Genomic DNA, 21,306 nt, shown 5'->3' on the forward strand with positions numbered 1-21,306 from the left:
AAAAACTCTATAAGATTAGATAGACATGACCTACCATACACAAAGCCATGCTGGCTATCCTTAATCAGTCCATGTTTACCTTAATACTTATATATCCGGTTCCTTAGAATACCTTCCAATAACTTTCTCACAACTCATGCCAGACTCAACAGCCTATAATTTCCTGGAACACACATAAAAAATGCTGGTGAATGCAGCAGGCCAGGCAGCATCTATAGGAAGAAGTACAGTTGACTTTCGGGCCGAGACCCTTCGACCTGACGAAGGGCCTCGGCCTGAAAGTCGACTGTACCTCTTCCTATAGATGCTGACTTGTCTGCTGCGTTCACCAGCATTTTTTATGTGTGTTGCTTGAAGTTCCAGCATTTGCAGATTTCCTCGCGTTTATAATTTCCTGGTTTCTGTTTAAAGTCTTTTTTAAACAATGGAACAACACTGGCTATCCTCCAATCCTCTGGTACCTCCCCCGTCACCAAGGATGATTTAAATATTTCTGAAGGGTCCATGAAGTTGATGCTGCTTTGCCTCATTTCCATAGACTCTGTGTTCATCTCCTGAATAAATATAGATGCAAAGAATGAATTTAAAATCTCCCCCATCTCTTTTGGCCTCACACATAAATTACCATTCTGGTCTTCCAGAGAACCAATTTTGTCCTTGCAATCCTGCTGCTTTTAATCCCTTAGGATTCTCCTTCACCTTGTCTGCTAGAGCAACTTCATGCCTTCTTTCAGCCTTCCAGATTCTTTCTTAAGTTTCCTGTGGCATTTCTTGTACTTCATAAGCACCTTATTTGTTCCTACTTGCCTATACCTGTTGTACACCTTTTTTCCCCATTAACCAGGGCCTCAATATGTCTTGAAAACTAAGGTTCTCTACACTTGTTATCTTTGCCTTTTATTCCGACAGTCACATATAAGTTTTGTGCTCTCAAAATTTTGTCTTTGAAGGCCTCCCACTTACCAAGTACCCCTTGCCAGAAAACAGCCTGTCCCAATCCACATTTGCCAGATCATTTCTGATACCATCAAAATTGGCCTTTCTCCAATTTAGAATCTCAACCTGAAGACCAGACCTGTCTTTTCACATATTTACTTTGAAACTAATGGCATTGTGGTCACTGAATGCAAAGTGTTCCCCTGCACAAATTTCTGTCCCCTGCCCTAGTTCATTCTCTAACAGACCCAGTATCGCACACTCTCTCATTGGGACTTTTACATATTGATCAAGGAAACTTTCCTAAACACACTTGACACACTCTGTCCGATCTAGTCCTTTTACAGAATGGGATTCCCTGTCAATATGTGGAAAGTTAAAGCCTACTAAAAACAACCTTGCGTTTCTTGGAACACTCTTTACAAATTTGTTCCTCTAAATCCCTAGGACTGTAGGGTGGTCTGTAGTGTAGCCCAATTAACATGGTCATACATTTCTTATTTCTCAGTTCCACACATAACGTCTCACTATTTGAGTTCTCCAGTCTGTCTTGACAGAGCACTGCTGTGACATTTTCCTTGACTGGTAATGCCCCTCCTGTTCTGCCATGTCTATAACACAGAACCCCGGAATACTGATCTCCCAGTCCTGACCCTCCTGCAACCGAGTCTCACTAATGGCTAAAATGTCATAATTCCATGTGCGGATCCATGCCCTGAGCTCATCCGCCTTTCCTCCGATACTCTTTGCATTAAAATGTACGCCAGCTGCACCAGGCTCAGCCTTTTGATTCCTGACTTTGTCTAAGGTCTTACCAACATCTGCATCCACAACCTCACCACTAACTGTCCTGGCACTCTGGTTCCCATCCCCCTGCAATTCTAATTTAAACCCCACTATGTAGCATTAACAAACCTTCCCGCTTGGATATTCGTCCCCCTCCAGTTCAGATGCAAATTGTCCTTTATGTAGATGATCTCACCTGTCATGCATTGGAAAAGTAAGGTCAGTTTATGTAGTTTGACACTTGTCAAGCGCAGTGATGATGTCATCAGTCTGGGACAGAAGAACACATGATGTGAGGGAGCATGGCAACGAGAATGGGGAATAAAGACACATTCAGAGCATGAAGCGTCAAGTATTGATAAATGCACTAAGTACTGAGATAGATTGCAAATACACAACAGTGGCTACGAGGATATGGACTTTGAAAGCAAGTTTAAGGTTAGTTGATGAGAATGGAGAAATATGGGATCCAATACTTCCAATGGATCCAGCTACACTAGCAGACATCCCACCTCTCCTGGAAGTTCTGGGAGTCTCCCGCATATTAATAGTGGCTCCCTGATGCCCGCAAATTATATACAATATCACGGAAATCAATTTTTTGAGAGCGAGCGAGAGAAAGCAAGAGAGAGCGCGAGAGCGACCACAAGAGAGAGTGCGTGAGAGAGCAAGCAAGAGAGCGAGATCGAAAGCAAGCAAGAGCGTGCGAGCGAGAGTGAAAGCAAGCGAGAGTGCTTGAGAGCGCGCAAGCGACCATGAGAGAGAGAGAGAGGGCACAAGCGAGAGCGCGCCATGGCAGAGTGTTCCAAAAAATATATAAAACATACGTCACCCCAGACTACACTAAAGTGTACCCCTGCCTAATAGGGGTCAAAATAATGACAGTGTTGCTTGCTGCACTGTTTGCAACAGTGACTTTTCTATTGCCCATGGTGGGTTAAGACTGTAAAAGACATGTTGAGGTGAGTTTAACAGGTGTCATTCATTCATTAGCATAGCTAACGTTATTTAAGCTAGCTGGCTAGCTGCTAAGGAGCTACTCTATTGCAGACATCCCACCTCTCCCGGAAGTCTCCTGCAAATTGATGGTGCTACCTCCCTGAAATGAGTTTTTGCAGGGTGGGGTGTCTGCACTAGGTCTGAGATGGACACAGTGGCTCAACTCATTTGATCTTTATGCCGACCGTAAAGGAATTATAGTGGATGATAACACAAGAAATAATACAAAACAAAGATGGAGAGCACTACTTTTGCCCCTTGCAGGACCAGATGTGCAGGATATATTCTCAACACTACCAAACATGGGACAAGTCACAGACTACATGGCAGTGGCGGACGTGCTGAATGCTTACTTTGTTCCCCAGGTCAACATTATGTTTGCACGGCAGCATTTTCATCAGCTTGCCCACAAATAAGGTGAGATGGTTCAACAGTTCTCTACTTGCCTTCGTCAGGCAGCAAAAGATTGCAATTTTCAAATTGATACAGACAACCAAATCAGGGAAGCCATAGTGGGAAAATGTAACTCAGTCTATGTGTGGAGAAAACTACTGGAGAATATGCAGAGTCTAACGTTTACCCGCACACTGAGGTAGTGACACAGTGTGAAAAAACAGAGGAACAATTGTCAGCCATGTCACTCCAAGAGACTGTGTGCCATGTTTCACGTTGTGAGGACACAGCACATGGCAAAAAGACAAGAGGGGAAAAGAAATTCTACTAATACAAATGAAAGGAAGTACTACAGATGTGGAAACATAAATCTGTACGTGTTAGTAGATTCAGGAGCCAGAAGTAATTTACTGGGTGAAAATGTGTGGGAAAAACTTAAGCCAGAGAAGATAAAGTGCCAGAAGAGAAGGCTGTTCCCATATTCATCTGGCACATCACTGGAGGTTGAGGGCATGTTTGAAAGTGAAATATGTATTGGAATCAGAACAGATTAGGCAGAGTTCGTCGTGATAAAAAGCAATGACGAACCACTCCCAGGTAGGGAAACAGCTACTGAATTGGGTGTGTTAAAGATTGGAGAAAATGTGTCAGGAGTGATAGACGTTAAAGAGTCATTTAAGCTGCTGTACTTGTAAGTGTTTGAAGGGGGTCGGAAAGCAGATCGGTCTGTACATTGAATCAAAGGTAAAGCCTGTGGCCCAGCCACTCAGATGCATACCTTACAATTTAAGGGAAGCTGTTGAGAGAAAAAAAAAATTAACAACTAATGCAAATGGACATTTTTGAGAAAGTTGAAGGCCCAACTCCTTGGGTTAACCTGGTAATAATTTTACAAAAACCCAACAAGGACATCAGAATGTGACCAGACGTGAGAAGGGCAAATGAAGCAACTGTGAGGGAGGGATATCCCATTCCAGCTGTAGATGAGATACTACAGGGTATGAATGGAGCTGCGGTATTTAGCAAACTGGAATTGAAATGGGGCTATCACCAGCTAGAACTAACTCCAGAATCTAGAGTGATAACCACATTAGCTGTGCATAATGAGGTGTATAGATAGGTACAAGAGACTGACATTTGGTGTGTCATCAGCCAGTGGGCAGTACCAGCATGAAATAGCAGATGCTTTAGCAGGAATTAAAGGAGTTTTGAACATCTCAGATGATGTGATTGCACATGCACATAACCAAAAACTACATGATGAGAGAGAGACTGCATGCTGTCTTAAAGAGACTTGCAGAGAGTGGACTGACACAGAACATGGGGAAATGTCAGCTCAACACGGACAGACTAGTTTTCATGGGAACTTTCCTGTCACAGAAAGGCGTTAGACCAACTGAGGAGAGAGTGTGAGCAGTAATGGAGGCTCGTGAACCACAAAACACCACAGAGTGAGGAGTTTCCAGGTCTTGTTGGCTACAGCAGCAGATTCATACTACAGTTTGCAACTTTGTCAGAACCACCGAGACGATTGACCACGAAGGTTACCCAGTTCAAGTTTGGCGATTAGAAACGAGCATTCAAAGCCTTAAAAGAGGAGCTAGTAGGAGCAGGTACAGTGGCCTATCTTGATGAAGTTGTGGTGACTGAAGTAATAGTAGATGCAGCCCAGTCAGACTGGGGGCAGTACTCATACAAAAACAAAATGAAGATATTTTACCTGACCGCTCTGTGAGCTGTAGTCCCACAGACTTGTGAACAAAAATAATCACAGACAGAGCCAGAAGAATTAGCACTCGTATGGACCTGTGAAAGACCTCATCCTTATTTGTATGGGAGAAAATCAGACCTCATCACAGATCACAAACCCTTGGAGATGGTTTACAGCCCAAGGTCTAAACCATGTGCATGCACTGAGTGGTGGGTCTTGAGACTACAACCATATGACTACAGAGTCATACACATGCCAGGAAAACAGAACATTGCAGACCCACTGTTGTGGAAACTGGGAGATACTGCTCAGAAAGAGAGACACAAATATGATTCAGAGGAATCTGTCAGATTCATAGCTGTGAGTGCTACGCCTAAAGCCCTGACAACACGAGAGGTGGAGAGACCCTCAGCCACAGATCCAGAGCTGCAGGAGGTGCATAAAACCATTCTGAATAGACACTTTGAGAACTGTAAGGCATAAGTGCCCATTGCAAATGAGCTGTGTGTGGTGGGTCATCTTATCCTCAGAGGGACACAGATTGTGTTACCTAAAGCCCTGCACACCTGGGCACTCGCCCTAGCTCATGACAGGCATTTGAGAACAATTGGTGCAAAGCAGCATCTCAGGACCAAGGTTTGGTGGCTTGGTATGGATAGAGCAGCTGAGAAATACTGCAAAGCTTGTCACAGCTGTCAAACCGTATCTAGATCCAACCCTCCAGAACCACTAAAACTGACAGTATCACTGGATTGTCCTTGGCAGGGGGGAGCTGTTCATTTGCTTGGACCATTACCAACAAACCATTCCATTCTAGTAGTAGTTTATTACTACAGCCGGTTTTATGGATATGACATTTTGACCTCTACAACTGCAGAACAGTTAATGACAGTCTGGTAATACTTTCAGCAGACACGAACTGCCGTATCTGCCAAATCAGAAAATGGATCTCAATTCAGATCTGAACCATTTAAGAAATATTATGAGAGTAATGGAATCAAACTCCTGAAACAACACCAAAGTGGGCTCAGTGGTGAAGTGGAGCACCAAAATGCATCACTGACGAAAAGGATTAGGGTTGCTCAAGCAGAGGGACTTGACTGGAAACGTGAACTGAGAAAGTATGTGATTGTGTACAGATGCCACTACAGTGAAAAGTCCTGCTAAACTTCTCCACAACCACAAAATGAGGGGAAGTTACCAGACTTCAAGGAAGTACACACAGCACAACTGGAAGTATGAGATCAGGACGCGGAACAAAAAGGAAAGTACTAGCTGTACGCAGATGATCACAGAGGAGCACAAGAGTCTACTGTAAAAGTTGGGGACACTATGATTACTCAGCAAGGAAAAGTGAACAAATTCACCACACTTTTCAATACACCACCACATGGGGTGGTGAGGAAAACGGGAAATCAAATAGCAGTTGAGTCTCCAACTGGAGTGCAGTATGCGAGGAACACCACACATGTAAAAAAGTTCAACACAAAAGAGACTTTTGACACACAGGAGGAATTTCAAGGATTTGACAATGAGATACTGGGACAGGAGGACAACATGATGGACAGTTACAGACAAGCTCAGGTTCACAGTGAGCAAAAGCAACACTGAACAAAAACCAGTCATTGAAAGCAAACAGCAACCAGTACAGAGACCTCGAAGGTTAGAAAACAAACTCAGAAGTTTAACGATTTTGTATTGAAGTAGAGCTTTAAGTTGTGGGTTTTGAAACAATGAAAACAGTTGTAAGTTGAAAATGAAGTTTTCATTTCCAGTTATCATTAAGTTGAAACAGAAAATTAGTTGGTTATAGTCGTGCATATCAGAGAATATGTTGAATTAGTTAAACCTGTGAGTTGAATGTGTTTGAAGACATTGAACTTCATTTCTCAGGAAAGGAGGGATGTCATGTATTGAAATGGTAAGGTCAGTTAATATAGTTTGACACATGTCAGGTATAGTGATGATGTCATCAGTCTGGAACAGGACAACACGCATGGAAGTGAGAATGAGAAATAAAGACATGTTCAGAGTATGAAGCGTCAAGTCATGATATATGCACTATGTAATTAAGTACTAAGATAGATTACAAGTACACAACACCACCTTCCCTGGAAGAGATTCCAATGATCCAAAAATCTTATGACCTCCTCCCTACATCAACTCCTCAGCCACATATTAAACCGTATATTCTTCCTAGTTCTGTCCTCACTAACACTTGGCACAGGTAGCGATCCTGAGATCACAAGCCTGGAGTCCTGCCCTTTAATTTAGCACCAAAATCCCTGAAATCCCAGAACCTCGCCACTCATCCTACTCATGTCATTGGCCCATGACCGCTAGCTGTTCACCCTCCCACTTGAGAGGGCTGAGGACTCGATCCGAGATGTCCCAGACTCTGGCATTGGGAGGCAACATACCATCCTGGAATCTCGTTCTCACCCACAGAACTTCCTGTCCATTCCCCTATCGTATCCCCTGTCACCACAGTGTACCTCCTCCCACCCCACCCCCATTCCCTTCTAAGTCACAGAATCATACTTAGTGCCAGAGATCCGACCGCTGTGACTTTCCTCTGTTTGGTCATCCCCCCAACAGTATTCAAAGTGATATACCTGTTGTTGAGGGGGATGGCCACAGGGGTACTCTACACTGTCACCCAGTTTCCTGTGTCCTGCACCTTAGGTGTAACCACCTCTCTATATGTCCTATGTATCATCCCCTCAGCCTCCCGAACGATCCGGAGTTCATCCACTTCCAGCTCCAACTCCTGAATGCAGATTGTTAGAAGCTGCAGCTGGATGCACTTCTCACAGCTGTAAGCATCCAGGGTACTGGAAGTCTCCCTGCATTCCCACATCCCATAAGAGGTGCATTCAACTATCCTGCCTGGCATCTCTACTGTCCTAACTGTACAGATATAAAGAAAGGGAGGGGAAAACTGAATCTGTAACTTTTCTTTCTTGCCCTCGCTGACCGAGGCCTCTCTTTGCTGAAGCCTCACCACTCTAAGTCTGTCCACTCCAACTATGGCCGCTGTGCTTTCCCCTGCCTTCCTTTAATTTGCTCTTGCTAATGAATCCTAAACGCCGATTGGTCGTTGGTCAGAGTTTAAATCCACTGCTGCTTTTTTTTTCCTACTCTGTCAGCGGACCTGAGTGAAATCCCCTCCTCTCAAACTTCTGATGTCCGGTTTGGTCACTGGTCAGACCTCAAATGTAAACAGCGGTCAGGATCACGAAGGAGAATTCCCGTGGTAAGTAGAACAGTCGGCACTTAATTATGAGATGTAACTTGATCACATAACTTCAATCATTTAACTACTGTATACATACAGTGGTTCCTGTGAATAAACTCCCAAGGTCAAGCTCCAAATCATAAATAACTCATTCTTTAAGGAAAATAGAAATGAGCTCCAACATCACCAAATAAAGGACCACTACCAACTTGCAGCCATTGTATAAACACAGCCCTCCACAGAAAAAGGTCCTGGAAAATCTGAAGCGACAAGGCAGAGCCTGCAACCATGAGGAAAATGGTGTTTATAGATCAAGACAAATCTAGTGCAGAGCTCATTAAGCGAACAGGCAGCTACGATCCCCGCCCATATATGTACCTGTACCATGTAGAATCATGGACTACCTCCGGCGGACATCTCAAAGCATTGGGTAGTGGTGGCTACAAAATTCCCCAAATGTACAGTGAACCAACATCCACATCTTCAAGACTAACTCAATCGGCTCTGAAGGGCAGGCCAAGCTGTTCATACACCTATCACCAGTCTCGCAAAACAGAACTCTGTTCCGACCTCCTTCCTGGGCAGAGAATACAACTCAACGATGTTCTCAAAACCTCCTTGAAAAACCGTAAATTTTTTTTGGTCGGCAAGGTTTTAAGTCCGCGGTTTTCCTTACTTGTAGTTTATGGCAATCCAGTCTACAGTAACTATTAATTTTTGAAGTCTATTTAAAAAATAAAGACATGGAAAACAGCCGAACGTAACCCAAAGAAGCACAGAGCTTACAGCACTAAAGAGGTGTTGCCATGTAAGAGGAAAGGCGGATCTTGAGTGACGGGCGCCCTGCGAATAAACACTGGAACATATCTCTAAGAGTCGGAGCGATATGAAGGCACCAACTCAAAGGCACAAACAAAATTCCCTTCTTTTGCTCTCTGCTCTGCAGCCTCTAGCCTAATGTCTTACCCGTTTCAACCAACGTCTTCTGATTGGGGAGCGTGGTTGTCTCCTTTTTTCTAATCGCAATTCTCCTGAAATCTTGCTGCATAGTGACCTGTTGCATCAACGATGAGAGAGGAAACGCAAAATCCAACGAAAAGAACTTAAAAAGTTGCGATCGTAGTAAAGCCAAACTCTGCAAATAGTTCACATTGCACTAACACCCACTCGGCGCCTGCGAGCGGTACCGGCATAAGCGCCCGCAGCGGGAGTCCGCGAAATGGCTCTAACGCCCATCAATCACTGAAGTTACCCCGCCCTTTCACTCAGGTAATTCCGCTCCCGAGTCCAAAGAAACCCGCCCTATCACCAAGGCAACGCTCCCCACTCACCAGGTTAATCTAGCGTTGAGACCGGCTCCAAATCGTTTACAGCCACTCCGTCGGCCAATCGAGTTCCCTGGATTTTCATTTTATATTTTCATGCTTTATGAAGTTTAAAAAACCATATATATTATGAATAAATGAAAATAGTTGTTAGTCTTAATGAAAAAAATGCACTTCCTGATAAATAAGAAAAATTTCCTTGCTTTTATCCAAGAAGGAGGTTTTAAAGTACAGTATTTGTGAATTGTATTCATTTACTTGACGAAGGGTCTCGGCCTGAAACGTCGACTGCACCTCTTCCTAGAGATGCTGCCTGGCCTGGTGCGTTCACCAGCAACTTTAATGTGTGTTGCTTGAATTTCCAGCATCTGCAGAATTCCTGTTGTTCAGGTATTATACGTTCTGTTTTGTGCATTCATTTCTGTCTGTCACTAATTGCTCTTGAATTGAGTAGGCAGCTTAGAGTTGGCACTGGAGTGATATCAAGTAATCTTGTATCCCACTGCCCAAGAGGTGGTTAACTGGCATTACTACTGAAAAAGGATCTCGTGCTTTCCTGACATGTATGATGAATAAAATCTTCTCTGGCCTCCAGCCGGGTACTGGTATTGATCTTAACCAATTGATATCTATATCTGCTGGAAACCAGAGAAGAGCTTTTTCATGATATTACGACTGTTAAACCAAGAAACTTTACCAATGTTCCTGCTAACCCTTGCCAATCTTATTGATGCACCATAGAAAGCATGCTGCCTGGATGCATTCAGCTTGGCATGTCAGCTGCTCTGCCTGTGACCATGGGAAACAACAGATAATTGTCTACATATCATGGAAACCTGCATTCCCTAGTGAACTCTAAACTTCTCTGTGCATCAGAAGATCAGCCAGCATAACCAAAGACCCCACTGACTCTGCCCATGCTTTCTTCTCCCCTCTCCCACTGGGTGGAAGATACAAAAGCCTGAAATCGTGTACCACGAGGCTCAAGAACAGCTTCCATCCTACTGTTATAAGACTAAACCCCTTCTCCCTTTTTCCACTCCCCATTCTAGCTCTCCTCTCACCCCTCACCCTCCCATAATCTCCCTCTAGAGCCCCTTCCCCTTCCCTTTCTCCCATGGTCCACTGTCCTCTCCTATCAGATTCCTCTTCCACTTATCACACCCAGCTTCTCACTTCATCCTCCCCTCCCCCACCCACCCCACCTCCCCCCTCACCTTGTTTAACTGTTCACCTGCCAGCTCGTACTCCTTCCCCTCCTCCCATCTTCTTGCCCCTTCCTTTCCGGTTCTGATGAAGGGTCTTGGCCCAAAATGTTGACTGTTTATTCCCTTGTCATAGGTGCTGCCTGACTCACTAAGTTCCTCCAGCATTTTGTGCATGTGTTGTTCTGTATTTCCAGTATCTGCAGGATCTCTTCTGTTTGTTATCAGACTATTGAATGGCTCCGGAGTATGATAAGATAGCCACAATGATCATGCACCTTATTATTTAACTGCACTGCACTTTCCCTGTAGCTGTTAGACTTCATTCCGCATTCCATTACTGTCGAAACTTGTACAGCCTCAATGCACTATATAATGAATTGACCTGTATGAATGGTATGCAAGACTAGCATTTCACCATTCATCAGTACATGTGACAATAATAAATCAATTGCAATTCATGGCTGCTGCATAAGTAAATCTGAAAGGATTTTACAATGGAGTACTGCCTTCCATCTCTGGTTCCACCCTGTACCTCTCTTTTTAAGCACAGTCTTAAAACAATTATCTAAATCAATTATTGCTATCAGCAAGTGTCGATAAAAGTAGCGGGGTGGACAATGTACCTGGTCATGGGCTGAGGGACTGTGTAGCCCAACTATCAGGGGTCTTGATGGACATCCTTAATATCTCTTTGCAACAGTCCACTCTTCCTGCAAGTTTTAAGGCAGCCACCATCAGTCAAGTGCCCAAGAGATCAAACTAAATGATTAATGACCAGTGGCACTGACCTCAATAAGCATGAATTACTTTGAGAAACTGGTAATGCATCATATAAAATCCCACCTTCCAGCTACTTTGGACACTTTCCAGTTCGCCTACTGTTCACACTGGTGCATTGGTGATGTTGTCGCCTTGGCTCTCCATTCCGAGCTGCCCCACCTGGAAAATGATGCCTCATAAGCAACTTCAGTGTGGTATTTAACACAACCATCCCTCAGAGCATAAACTGTCCTCACTGGAACTCAACACCTTTCTCTGTAACTGACTTGGACTTCTTGATAGAAAGACTCCATGCAGTCCGAGTTGGAAACAACATCTCAAGCTCTATCGTGGTGAGCACTGGTGCCCCCCAGGGTGGTGTTCTCAGCGACTGCTGTTCATATTGCTGATGCTGACTCATAACCACACTGCCCAATCCAGCTCAAACTGTATCATTAAGCTTACTGACGATACAACAGTAGCTGGTCTCATCAGCAACAATGGTGAGCCAGCATACAGAGAAGAGGTAGAGAAGTTTGTCAAACGGTGTGAGAACAACAACCTGAGTCTCAATTTGGACAAAACAAAGGAGCTAATGGTGGACTTCAGGAAGACACAGTTCAGCCACTCTGCATTGCACATCAATGGCTCAGCTGTGAGTTCCTTGGTGTGTACATAACGGACAATCTAACCTGGACCCACAACACCTCCTCATTAGTCGAGAAGGCTCAGCAGTGCCAACACCTTCTGAGGAGATTGAGGTATACAAGGCTCCACACCCCCATTCTAACAACTTTCTACACGAGTGCCATATCAAACAGGAGCAGCAGGACTAGGACTGTTTCTTCCCTCAGGCTGTGAGACTATTGAATACCCTGCCACCACCGAGGTCTCATCACTAGGCCAGTGAGCTGTTTGCTCTACTGTTTACAGTTCACTTATGTGGCTCTGTTTATGCACTTTGATTTATATTTTATTACTTATTTGTGGTTATATTTTGTTTTATGTGTTGTGTGTGATATATGTTTTGTGGGTGCACTGTAGTGTAAAGGAGTGTTGTTTCATTTAGTTCTATATATGTACAGTCAGATGCCAATAAACTTGAACTTGAAATAATTCCTGATCCAGAATCATTTGATCAATCTATCCCTGAGATTCATTTATCAATCTCCTTGCTTATGCTTCAGTATTCCCTGAGAACTTAATAATCATAAAACTATTGTTAGAAATATTTGATGTCAATTCCTCACTAATGAATCTACTCACCAAAGCCTGATTTGGTTTCTGCCAAGACCACTCGATTCCTATATGCTGAGTGGGTGCAGTGGGTGCTATCTACAAGATGTTCCTTACCTTGACAACCCTGACAGAACAACCCAAATCAGCTTTTAACTGCAAAAAAAAATGAAGTCAGCATTTGCACGTTTTAGAAATATGTTGGCAATTTTTTCATTGCCATTGGATGCCAATCCTAGAACCCCATGTCTAAAAGTATTATGAGAGTACTTGCATCAGAAGGAATATATGATGTGCAGTAAATACTGGTTCAGTAACTTATCTTTCTGCTACTTTCATGGATGCATGTCTAATAATATGTTTATGCAATTATGTTCTGGAAAAAAATGAAATAACTAGCAGTGTTAAGTTTCCCCAAGACCAAATGTGGTTATTAAAAACTAGGTATATATACAATAGCTTGGTCATGGAGAACTTTCTTAAAGAGTAGCCGGGGCTTTAGTTATTTCACTAGTTTACATGACCTTCCAGGTGAGATTGAGGATAATTCACATTATCAAAATGCAGAAGACTGACAAGAGATCATTGTTCAAGCATAGTAATGATAGCTGGCAAATTGATGTCTTAGCTATTTTGCAGGATATGGGAATTACTGCCAAGCCCAGCATTTATGGTTTATGCCTTACTGCCTTTGATGTTATGGTGAACTATCATCTTAAACAAATGCAGTCCTTCTGATGAGTCTACTCCCTACATACTACCAGGTAACTAATTCCAATATCTAGACCCAGCGACAGGGAAGCCATATATTACTTAGCTAGTGTACCTAAAACCTGCTCCTCTCCCTCTCCTGGGGATGGTTTTAGGTTGTGGAAGTTCTACTGGAGAGGACAGAGCAGAAAATGAGCACGTTTATAGGTGGCGCATGCTGCAGCCATGGTGATGGTTAGAGTTCCAAAGCTTGTAGTTCTAGCAGTGAAACTGGTCCCACACCACCAGGTATAACAATTATCATGGTCCTGAACTGGCATGGGAACTTCAGTCATGGTCCTGAACTTCAATCACCACTTCTCTGAATTGATTGTTCAATCTACATACTCACTTCCAAGGACTCTTTACAACCCATGTTCTCAGTATTATTTTTTATTTCCACAGTTTGTCTTCTTTTGCACATTGGTTGTATGTCAATCTTAGTTTGTTTATGCATAGGTTTTTGTAAATGTGATTGTATTTCTATTTTCCCTGTAAGAGCCTGCCGGAAAGTGACTCTCAAAGCAGTATACTGTATGTTAATATACAAGCACTTTGAAGATAAATTTACTTTGAACATCGATATGGGGAAAGCAGTATAATATAATTCCTATTTAGGAAAAGTAAGCAAACACAAGTTTCCATCCTCCAGTTTCTCAGTCTATTTTGTACAGCCTCATCCAGTCTCCTGTTAGAGATCAGCACGAAACAGGAAGCAGTGTAATGTCATAAGCCATCAAGAACACTGAGACCAAGACAAAGACTAAATATTTGTTTTCAAGGAGGAACAAAACTCTGACTTCAAGCATCTGTGCTTAAGGGAAGTGAACACAAATTAAAAAGACACGCGATTTGTGTCTCTATTAGCCTGGTTCTCTTTTCTAATTGCATTAGTGGGGAAGCCAACCATTGTAGCTTTTTCAATACATATCTCTAGTGAAAATGTTTAATTCACAGGATGTCCTGTCTGTACATACACTCAGTGGCCACCTTATTAGGTACCTCCTATACCTAATAGTGTGGTCACTGTGTGTATGTTTGTGGTCTTCTGCTGCTGAGGCCCATCCACTTCAAGGTTCGATATAATGTGCATTCACAGATGTTCTTCTGTACACCACTGTTGTAACACATGGTTATTTCAGTTACTGGTGCCTTCAAGTATGCTTGAACCAATCTGTCCATTTTCCTCTAACCTCGCTCATAAAAAGGCATTTTCGCCCACAGAACTGCCACTCAGTGGATGATTTTTGTTTTTTGCACCATTCTCTGTCAACTCTAGAGATTGTTGTACATGAAAATGTACATTTCCGAATTTCCGAATCTGGAGTATTGTGTTCAGTTTTGGTCACCAAATTACAGGAAGGATATAAATAAGGTTGAAAGAGTGCAGAGAAGGTTTACAAGGATTTTGCCGGGACTTGAGAAACTCAGTTACAGAGAAAGGTTGAATAGGTTAGGACTTTATTCCCTGGAGCGTAGAAGAATGAGGGGAGATTTGATAGAGGTATATAAAATTATGGTGGGTATAGATAGAGTGAATGCAAGCAGGCTTTTTCCACTGAGGCTAGGGGAGAAAAAAACCAGAGGACATGGGTTAAGGGTGAGGGGGGAAAAGTTTAAAGGGAACATTAGGGGGGGCTTCTTCACACAGAGAGTGGTGGGAGTATGGAATGAGCTGCCAGACAAGGTGGTAAATGCAGGTTCTTTTTTAACATTTAAGAATAAATTGGACAGATACATGGATGGGAGGTGTATGGAGGGATATAGTCCGTGTGCCGGTCAGTGGGACTAGGCAGAAAATGGTTCGGCACGGCCAAGAAGGGCCAAAAGGCCTGTTTCTGTGCTGTAGTTTCTATGGTTTCCATGGAAAATCCCAGGAGATCAGCAATTTCTGTGATACTCAAACCACCTCATCTGGCACTGATGATCATTCCACGGTCAAACTCACTTGATTCACATTTCTTCCCCATTCTATTGTTTGGCTCTGAACAGCAACTGAACCTCTTGATCATATCTGCATGTTTTTTTCTACATTGAGTTGGTGCCACATGATTGTCTGATTACATATTTGCATTAATGAGCAACTGTACCTAATAAAGTGGCCACTGGTTGTAAATTCCTACCCACAAATAACCAAGTTTGGAATATGAGGAATTATTGTGGGATGTTAGTGGAATGAGCTCCCTGAGTGACTTAATGGTTCATTTGCCTGTTAGTCATTGCCAAGGAAGCGGTACTAAGGTGTTGCATTTATTTTCTGAATCCAGGATTATTAAAATTGAGGTTGTGCAGAATGCAAAACTGCTTACATTTCAACCATGCAGCAACTCACCATACTTTGCATTCTGAAGAACAAGTTTACTATATATTACAACATTTCTTAATGTATGTACTTCATATATACCTCTCTGTGGATTGTCACCTTGTCGTGGTGGAGAAACTTGTGTGGTCCTGTGATCCCAGGAGCAATGCTGTCTGGAGCTATGCTCCTGGTAGGGTCACCCATGGCAGTAAGGTCAAGGGTGAGGTCCCTGACAAAGAACAATCCAACCAAGACCTCAACAGTGGAACAGGCGGACGAAGTTACTTCGAACTCAACGGCTGTGAAGGCGGATGAAGGCTGCAACAAATCCATCAGCTCCAATCGTCGTGGTTTCCATTCCACTGGAATCAGTTGGTTGATTTGTGAAGTATCGTGTGCTTCTTGGAGTGCAACATCAAGTACACGTTAAACAAATACATGCACAGGCGTCTTCACTCTGTGGGCCATTTCTTCAGAACAAAGACCATCATCCTCAGCCTTGAGGGATAGCCACGACAACTTCATATTTAAGTGAATCCCTGACTGGAAGAGGTTTGGGAAGCTAAAATACTATAGCAACTAATTTAAAGGAGCTGAACTATAACTCCAAATCTGGTGAGGTGGTTCCCTCAATCTGACTAGAAATAATAAAAACAGGAGTCGTATAAAACTTTATAAATTGAGGTCCTACAAAGAGAATTATGGAATTAGGTGGAAAGTGGAAAAGCACGACTTTTTAGGGTTGTAATCTTAGTGATTTTGTCCAGTTTAAGAGAGGAGTCAGATAGGATTGTGTTCTCTCACCTGACCTATTCAATCTTTATAGTGAGAAGATTTGAAGAGGAATTAGCAGTATTCCAGGCATGGTAATTGAGGGATACAATTTGACCAACCTATGATATGGAGATGGCACAGTGCTGATAACTACTTCTAAAGAGAAGCTCCCAGAAATACTAGATAAAGTTGTGGAAAAAAGTGCAAAGACAGGATTGACCATCAACTGCAGGAAGACCAAATGTATGGTTGTCACAAAGAAGAAAGAAATACTGAAAATGGACAATGAAACAATTAAACAAACATGGAAATTCAATTACTGTGGAAGCATGATAACATCTGATGATAGGGCTAATATTGAAATTAGAAGGATTGGGTTTGCTAAATACATGTTCAAACATTTGAGCAAGATACTAAAGGATAATATAATTTCTATGGCTATGAAATGAGCGTTGCAGTGCTACGTTCATTCCACGTTGACATGGAAAGGAATGTTGGAGAATATCAAAGCAAAATATGAGAAGACTGGATGCTGCAGAAATGTGGTTTTTGAGAAGAATTAAGAAAATATCGTGGAAGGACAGAGTAACAAATAAGGAAATGTTGCGATAAGCCGGAATAATATGAGAGCTGATATCATCAATTAGGAAACAGCAGCTGGAATTTCTGGGACATGTACTGAGGAAAGAAAAGCTCAAAAATCTTGCAGTGACAGGAAAAATTGATGGAAGAAAACGTTGTGGTTGACAGCACATGACATTCATGAGTTACATCAAGGGATGGACATGCAAAAGTTTTGGAAGAGCTTATTAGAATTTCTCAGATTAAAGACAGATGGAAGACTATGATCGTCCACATCATACGGCATGATGATGATCATTGTACAGAAGGCCCATTTCCCATTCTGTAGCAACTGGCAAATCCATCCCCATGCCTCTCCAGTGTCTCCCAAAAGCTCCTTTTTATGTACCGATGTCCATACATCAGACAGTAAGCCTTGTAATTGATAGAATTTATGAATAAGAGAGGGATGATCACTTTGTTGGGATTAATTTATAGGCCTCCCAATAGTCAGCAGGAGGTGAGCAGAGACACAGGTAAATTGAAATTGAGTGCAAAAACAGTCAGCTTGTAGTAGTGGAGGGAATTTAACTTTCACTATATTCACTAGAATGGCCTTGTTATGAGGAGCTTGAATGGGGTAGAATGCATTAAGTGCATTCAAGAGGCGTTTTTAAAGCAGTATCTAGAGAATCCCAATAGGAAAGGGGAAATACTCAACTTCCACATAGGGAATGAGAAGGGGAAAGTGGTGAGAACGTTTCTGTAGGAACCATTTGGAAACATCAACCATGGTAACTTTGGTTGGCTAAGTACTTTCTCTCTCTCCCTGTGTGACTGGGAGCCCTGAATTATGAAGGTTGTTAAACCAGAAATATTAATTCATTATTTTCTCTTCACACAAATGCTCCCTGAGCTGCTGAGTGTTTCTGTATTTTTTGTTTCAAGTTTTATTTTTTTCTGTACTGTTTTATATATGAACAGAGTGGATTAGTGATAGATATATAAATCTATTCAAAAGTAATAATTAAGATTACACAAATACCAAGAGTCAATAGAATATTAATTAACACTAAAATCTAATCAGGTCAGCAAACAATAAAGTCATGGAGCCCCGGAAACAGGCCATTCAGCACACCATGTCTAACAGCCCATCAAGTACTCATCTATACTAATCCCGTTTTACAGTTCTTAGTCCGCAGGGTTCTATGTAAGTGTTCATTTCGGTATGTTCCAAACCTTCCCTGGTAATGTTCCTCAACTCTTCCTCTGCTACCTTGATGACTGCATTGGTGCTGCTTCATGCACCCTTGCTGAGCTTGTCAATTTCCTCAACTTCACCTCCAACTTCCACCCTAAATTCACTTGGTCTATTTCTGACACCACCTTCCCCTTTCTTGATTTTTCTCTCTCAGAAATGTTCTCCTTCAAAGTGGAAGGATTTTGTTCACCCACCAACTGCATCTCCTCCATTTCCCACACAGCTGCGTGCACCCCACCTTTCTGTTGCCTTAACAGTGATAGAGTACCTCTTGTCCTTACCTACCACCCCATCAAGCTCCACATCATCTCTCCACAACTTCCATCATCTCCTAAGGGATCCTACCACTAAACATATCTTTACCTTCATCCCATTCTCCACTTTCTGCAGTGATCCCTCTCTCTATGATACTCTTGTCCATTCATCCCTCCCCATTAATCTCCCTCCCAGTACTTATCCCTGCAAGCAGCCAAAGTGCTACACCTACCCGTTCACCTCCTCCCTCACCTCCATTCAGGGCCCCAAACAGTCCTTCCAGGTCAGGCAACACTTCATCTGCGAATCTGCTGGGGTCAGCTATTGTATCCGGAGCTCCCGATATGGCCTCCTCTACACTGGTGAGTCCCGTTGTAAATTGGGGACCACTTTGTTGAGCACCTTTGTTCCATCCGCCAAAAGCAGAAGTTCCCAGTGTCCCAAGATTTTAATTCTGATTCTGACTCTATTCCCCATTCTGGCCTCTTACACCTTCTCACCTGCCTATCATCTCTCTCTGAATGCCCCTCCTCCTTCCCTTTTTCCTATGGTCCACTCTCCTCTCCTATCAGATTCCTTAATCTCCAGCCCTTTACTTTTCCTACCTACCTGAGTTCACCTATCTCCTTCTGGCTATTCTTTTTCCTCTCCCCTACCTTTTATTTCTTTTCAGTCCTGAAGAAGGGTTTCGGCCCAAAACGTTGACTGTTCATTTCCATAGACGCTGCCTGACCTGCTGAGTTCTTCCAGCATTTTGTGTATTGCTCTGGATTTCCAGCATCTACAGAATCTCTCGTGTTTGTCCAGATATGTTTGTCAGACGTAAATGGATATTCACTGTGTATTATTGTGATTTCTGTTTATTTCATTCTCATGGTGTAATTCCCCAAAAGGTATTTCAAGGATAAAAGAATTGGAGAGGTTGGATACACATTGACTGATGGCCTAGACCTATTTTTCGAAGATGTGGAGTCAAGATGCGGTTCCTTTAGTAAGAAGCAACAATGAAAATCAAAGGAAGACTAATCTCAGTAAGCAGGTTGCCTCTTCACTTCAGTGTAACAATCTTATCCAATAAAGAGCAAGGAGTGACATGGAGATTTAAAAGTCTGTTGCTCACCCTATGCAAATTGCCAATCAGGCAAGGTCTTGTTTCAGTACAGGATTCCCAGGCATATTGAAAAATGTTTTTTTTCTCTGCTGACCACTGCAATTTGGTGAGAAAGCCAATTGCAGTAATTGGTGTTATCTTCTTATGAAGCCCAGAATATTTAGTTAATATTATTGTGTAGATGTCTGCAATAATCTTAGTCATTCTGATAATTCAGATAACTCAACAGGATGCTTTTATTTCATCATTAGAAATTAATGAGATATTTAGAATCACTAAGCTAGAAGTGACTATCCCAAGTCCCGCACTATCGTCCAATCAAACTGTCACATTGAACTAATGGACCATCAAATTAAGTGATTACTTTACTTCAAGCCTTTGTACGTTTCAAAAGCTCAACAATAAAATACTGTATTAGCAACAAGATTTTGAAAATCTTTTACATGAAAACTTGTTCTCTAGGTTCCTTTTCCCAGGGTATCAAACACCTACCTATTCGTTCCTTTTTGTGATACTCCATTTGACACCAGTTATTCCAGTTAGTCAGGCAGATGTTTCACATTTATAGGTGGTACATACTGTTGCAATTTTCTTCCATTCCATTTCAGTATTGACCTTGGTGAGTTATTGCATCCTCTCAGGGTTGTGTGAAATAACCAATGTCAGAAATGCAAAACGAGTCTTGGAACTGTAGACCAGAAAGAATGACAGTCCACAAATCAGTGAATTCAAATGAGTCAAGGACAGTGGAAGCAGACAGACTAATTGTCTTTGTTCTTGCTATGTGCTTGGGGATGGAGGCCGCCATTTTGTGAAGACACTCTATTCTCCATTTTGTGAGCATGATCAATGTTTTAAAGAAGACACAATGATTCTTAAGGTAATCTGCTTAACTGGAGATCATTTCCAAATAAGAAGTTATTTGAGAGATGTTCTTTGGTTGGATATAATATGCAGGTTTGTGAATGTTGGGGTTGGTGCCTGCCTGGAGTGATTTGAGCTTATTGCTGATTGAGAACAAAAAGCTATAAATTATCCACTGTCTCTTGATGGGAAGAGGGCCATAAATGGATGCTGGCTTGGAGTAGAGCCAATAACAAGGTATTAAAGGACAGACACATGACCTGTGGCCAATGACACTGGAATGCAATATTTGAATTGGTAAGGAATAGATATAAAAGTGGATGCTTCATGTGTGCTGGCAGTGGTAACTTTGAAGGATAACCATCGCAGATACAAACATGAGCAATCCTGCGTGAAACGTGTGGTGAGTGAATTGGGACAACGAGGCATGCCTGGCCAGCGTAGACTCCTTTGCCTGGGTAATACCTTTGACTATTTAGGAAAGTCAGGGAACCTTAGTGGGTGTACATACAAGGTATTTACTGTATGAATTCACGTACTTGCTAGCTGAAACAATAAAGGTGCTTGTCAGTAAATACAGATCTCTCTGTGCCTCACTAATCGTTGTTTTAAGAGGTAATTCTTACAACAGAACTTACCTGTGATGTGGTGATGACTGGGTCTTTCTTCCAGCTCTATACTGAGTAAAAATACACATATAAATAATTTAATGACAGCTATCAAGCATTATTACTTGTATTTGGATTTTCATTTCTGGATTATCACCCATGAGCAGTAAAATTGCTGGATATTCCTGTTTAGAGTACAAAAAAATCAGACGATGTGGGACTAAGCTGT

The 21,306-nt window shown here is 42.3% G+C and overlaps 2 protein-coding genes across 5 annotated transcripts in view; both read right to left on the reverse strand.

The window, feature by feature from the left end:
* LOC140202675 (FYVE, RhoGEF and PH domain-containing protein 4-like) overlaps positions 1-9,261 on the reverse strand; it is a 267,757-nt gene extending 258,496 nt beyond the window's left edge. The window contains exon 1 of one of the 2 annotated variants that reach the window (XM_072267819.1): positions 9,030-9,261. In XM_072267819.1, coding sequence (XP_072123920.1) covers positions 9,030-9,126 — 97 coding nt within the window. In that variant the 5' untranslated portion in view covers positions 9,127-9,261. Of the gene's footprint in view, positions 1-8,441; positions 8,476-9,029 lie in introns of those variants that run through there. The other variant, XM_072267824.1, reaches the window with a different exon arrangement.
* The window catches only part of bicd1a (bicaudal D homolog 1a), a 424,408-nt gene that overhangs the window by 175,803 nt on the left and 227,299 nt on the right, over positions 1-21,306 (reverse strand). The gene's annotated exons all lie outside the window — the stretch shown is intronic.

This window comes from Mobula birostris, chromosome 9 (genome assembly GCF_030028105.1).
Source record: "Mobula birostris isolate sMobBir1 chromosome 9, sMobBir1.hap1, whole genome shotgun sequence".
NCBI lineage: Eukaryota > Metazoa > Chordata > Chondrichthyes > Myliobatiformes > Myliobatidae > Mobula > Mobula birostris.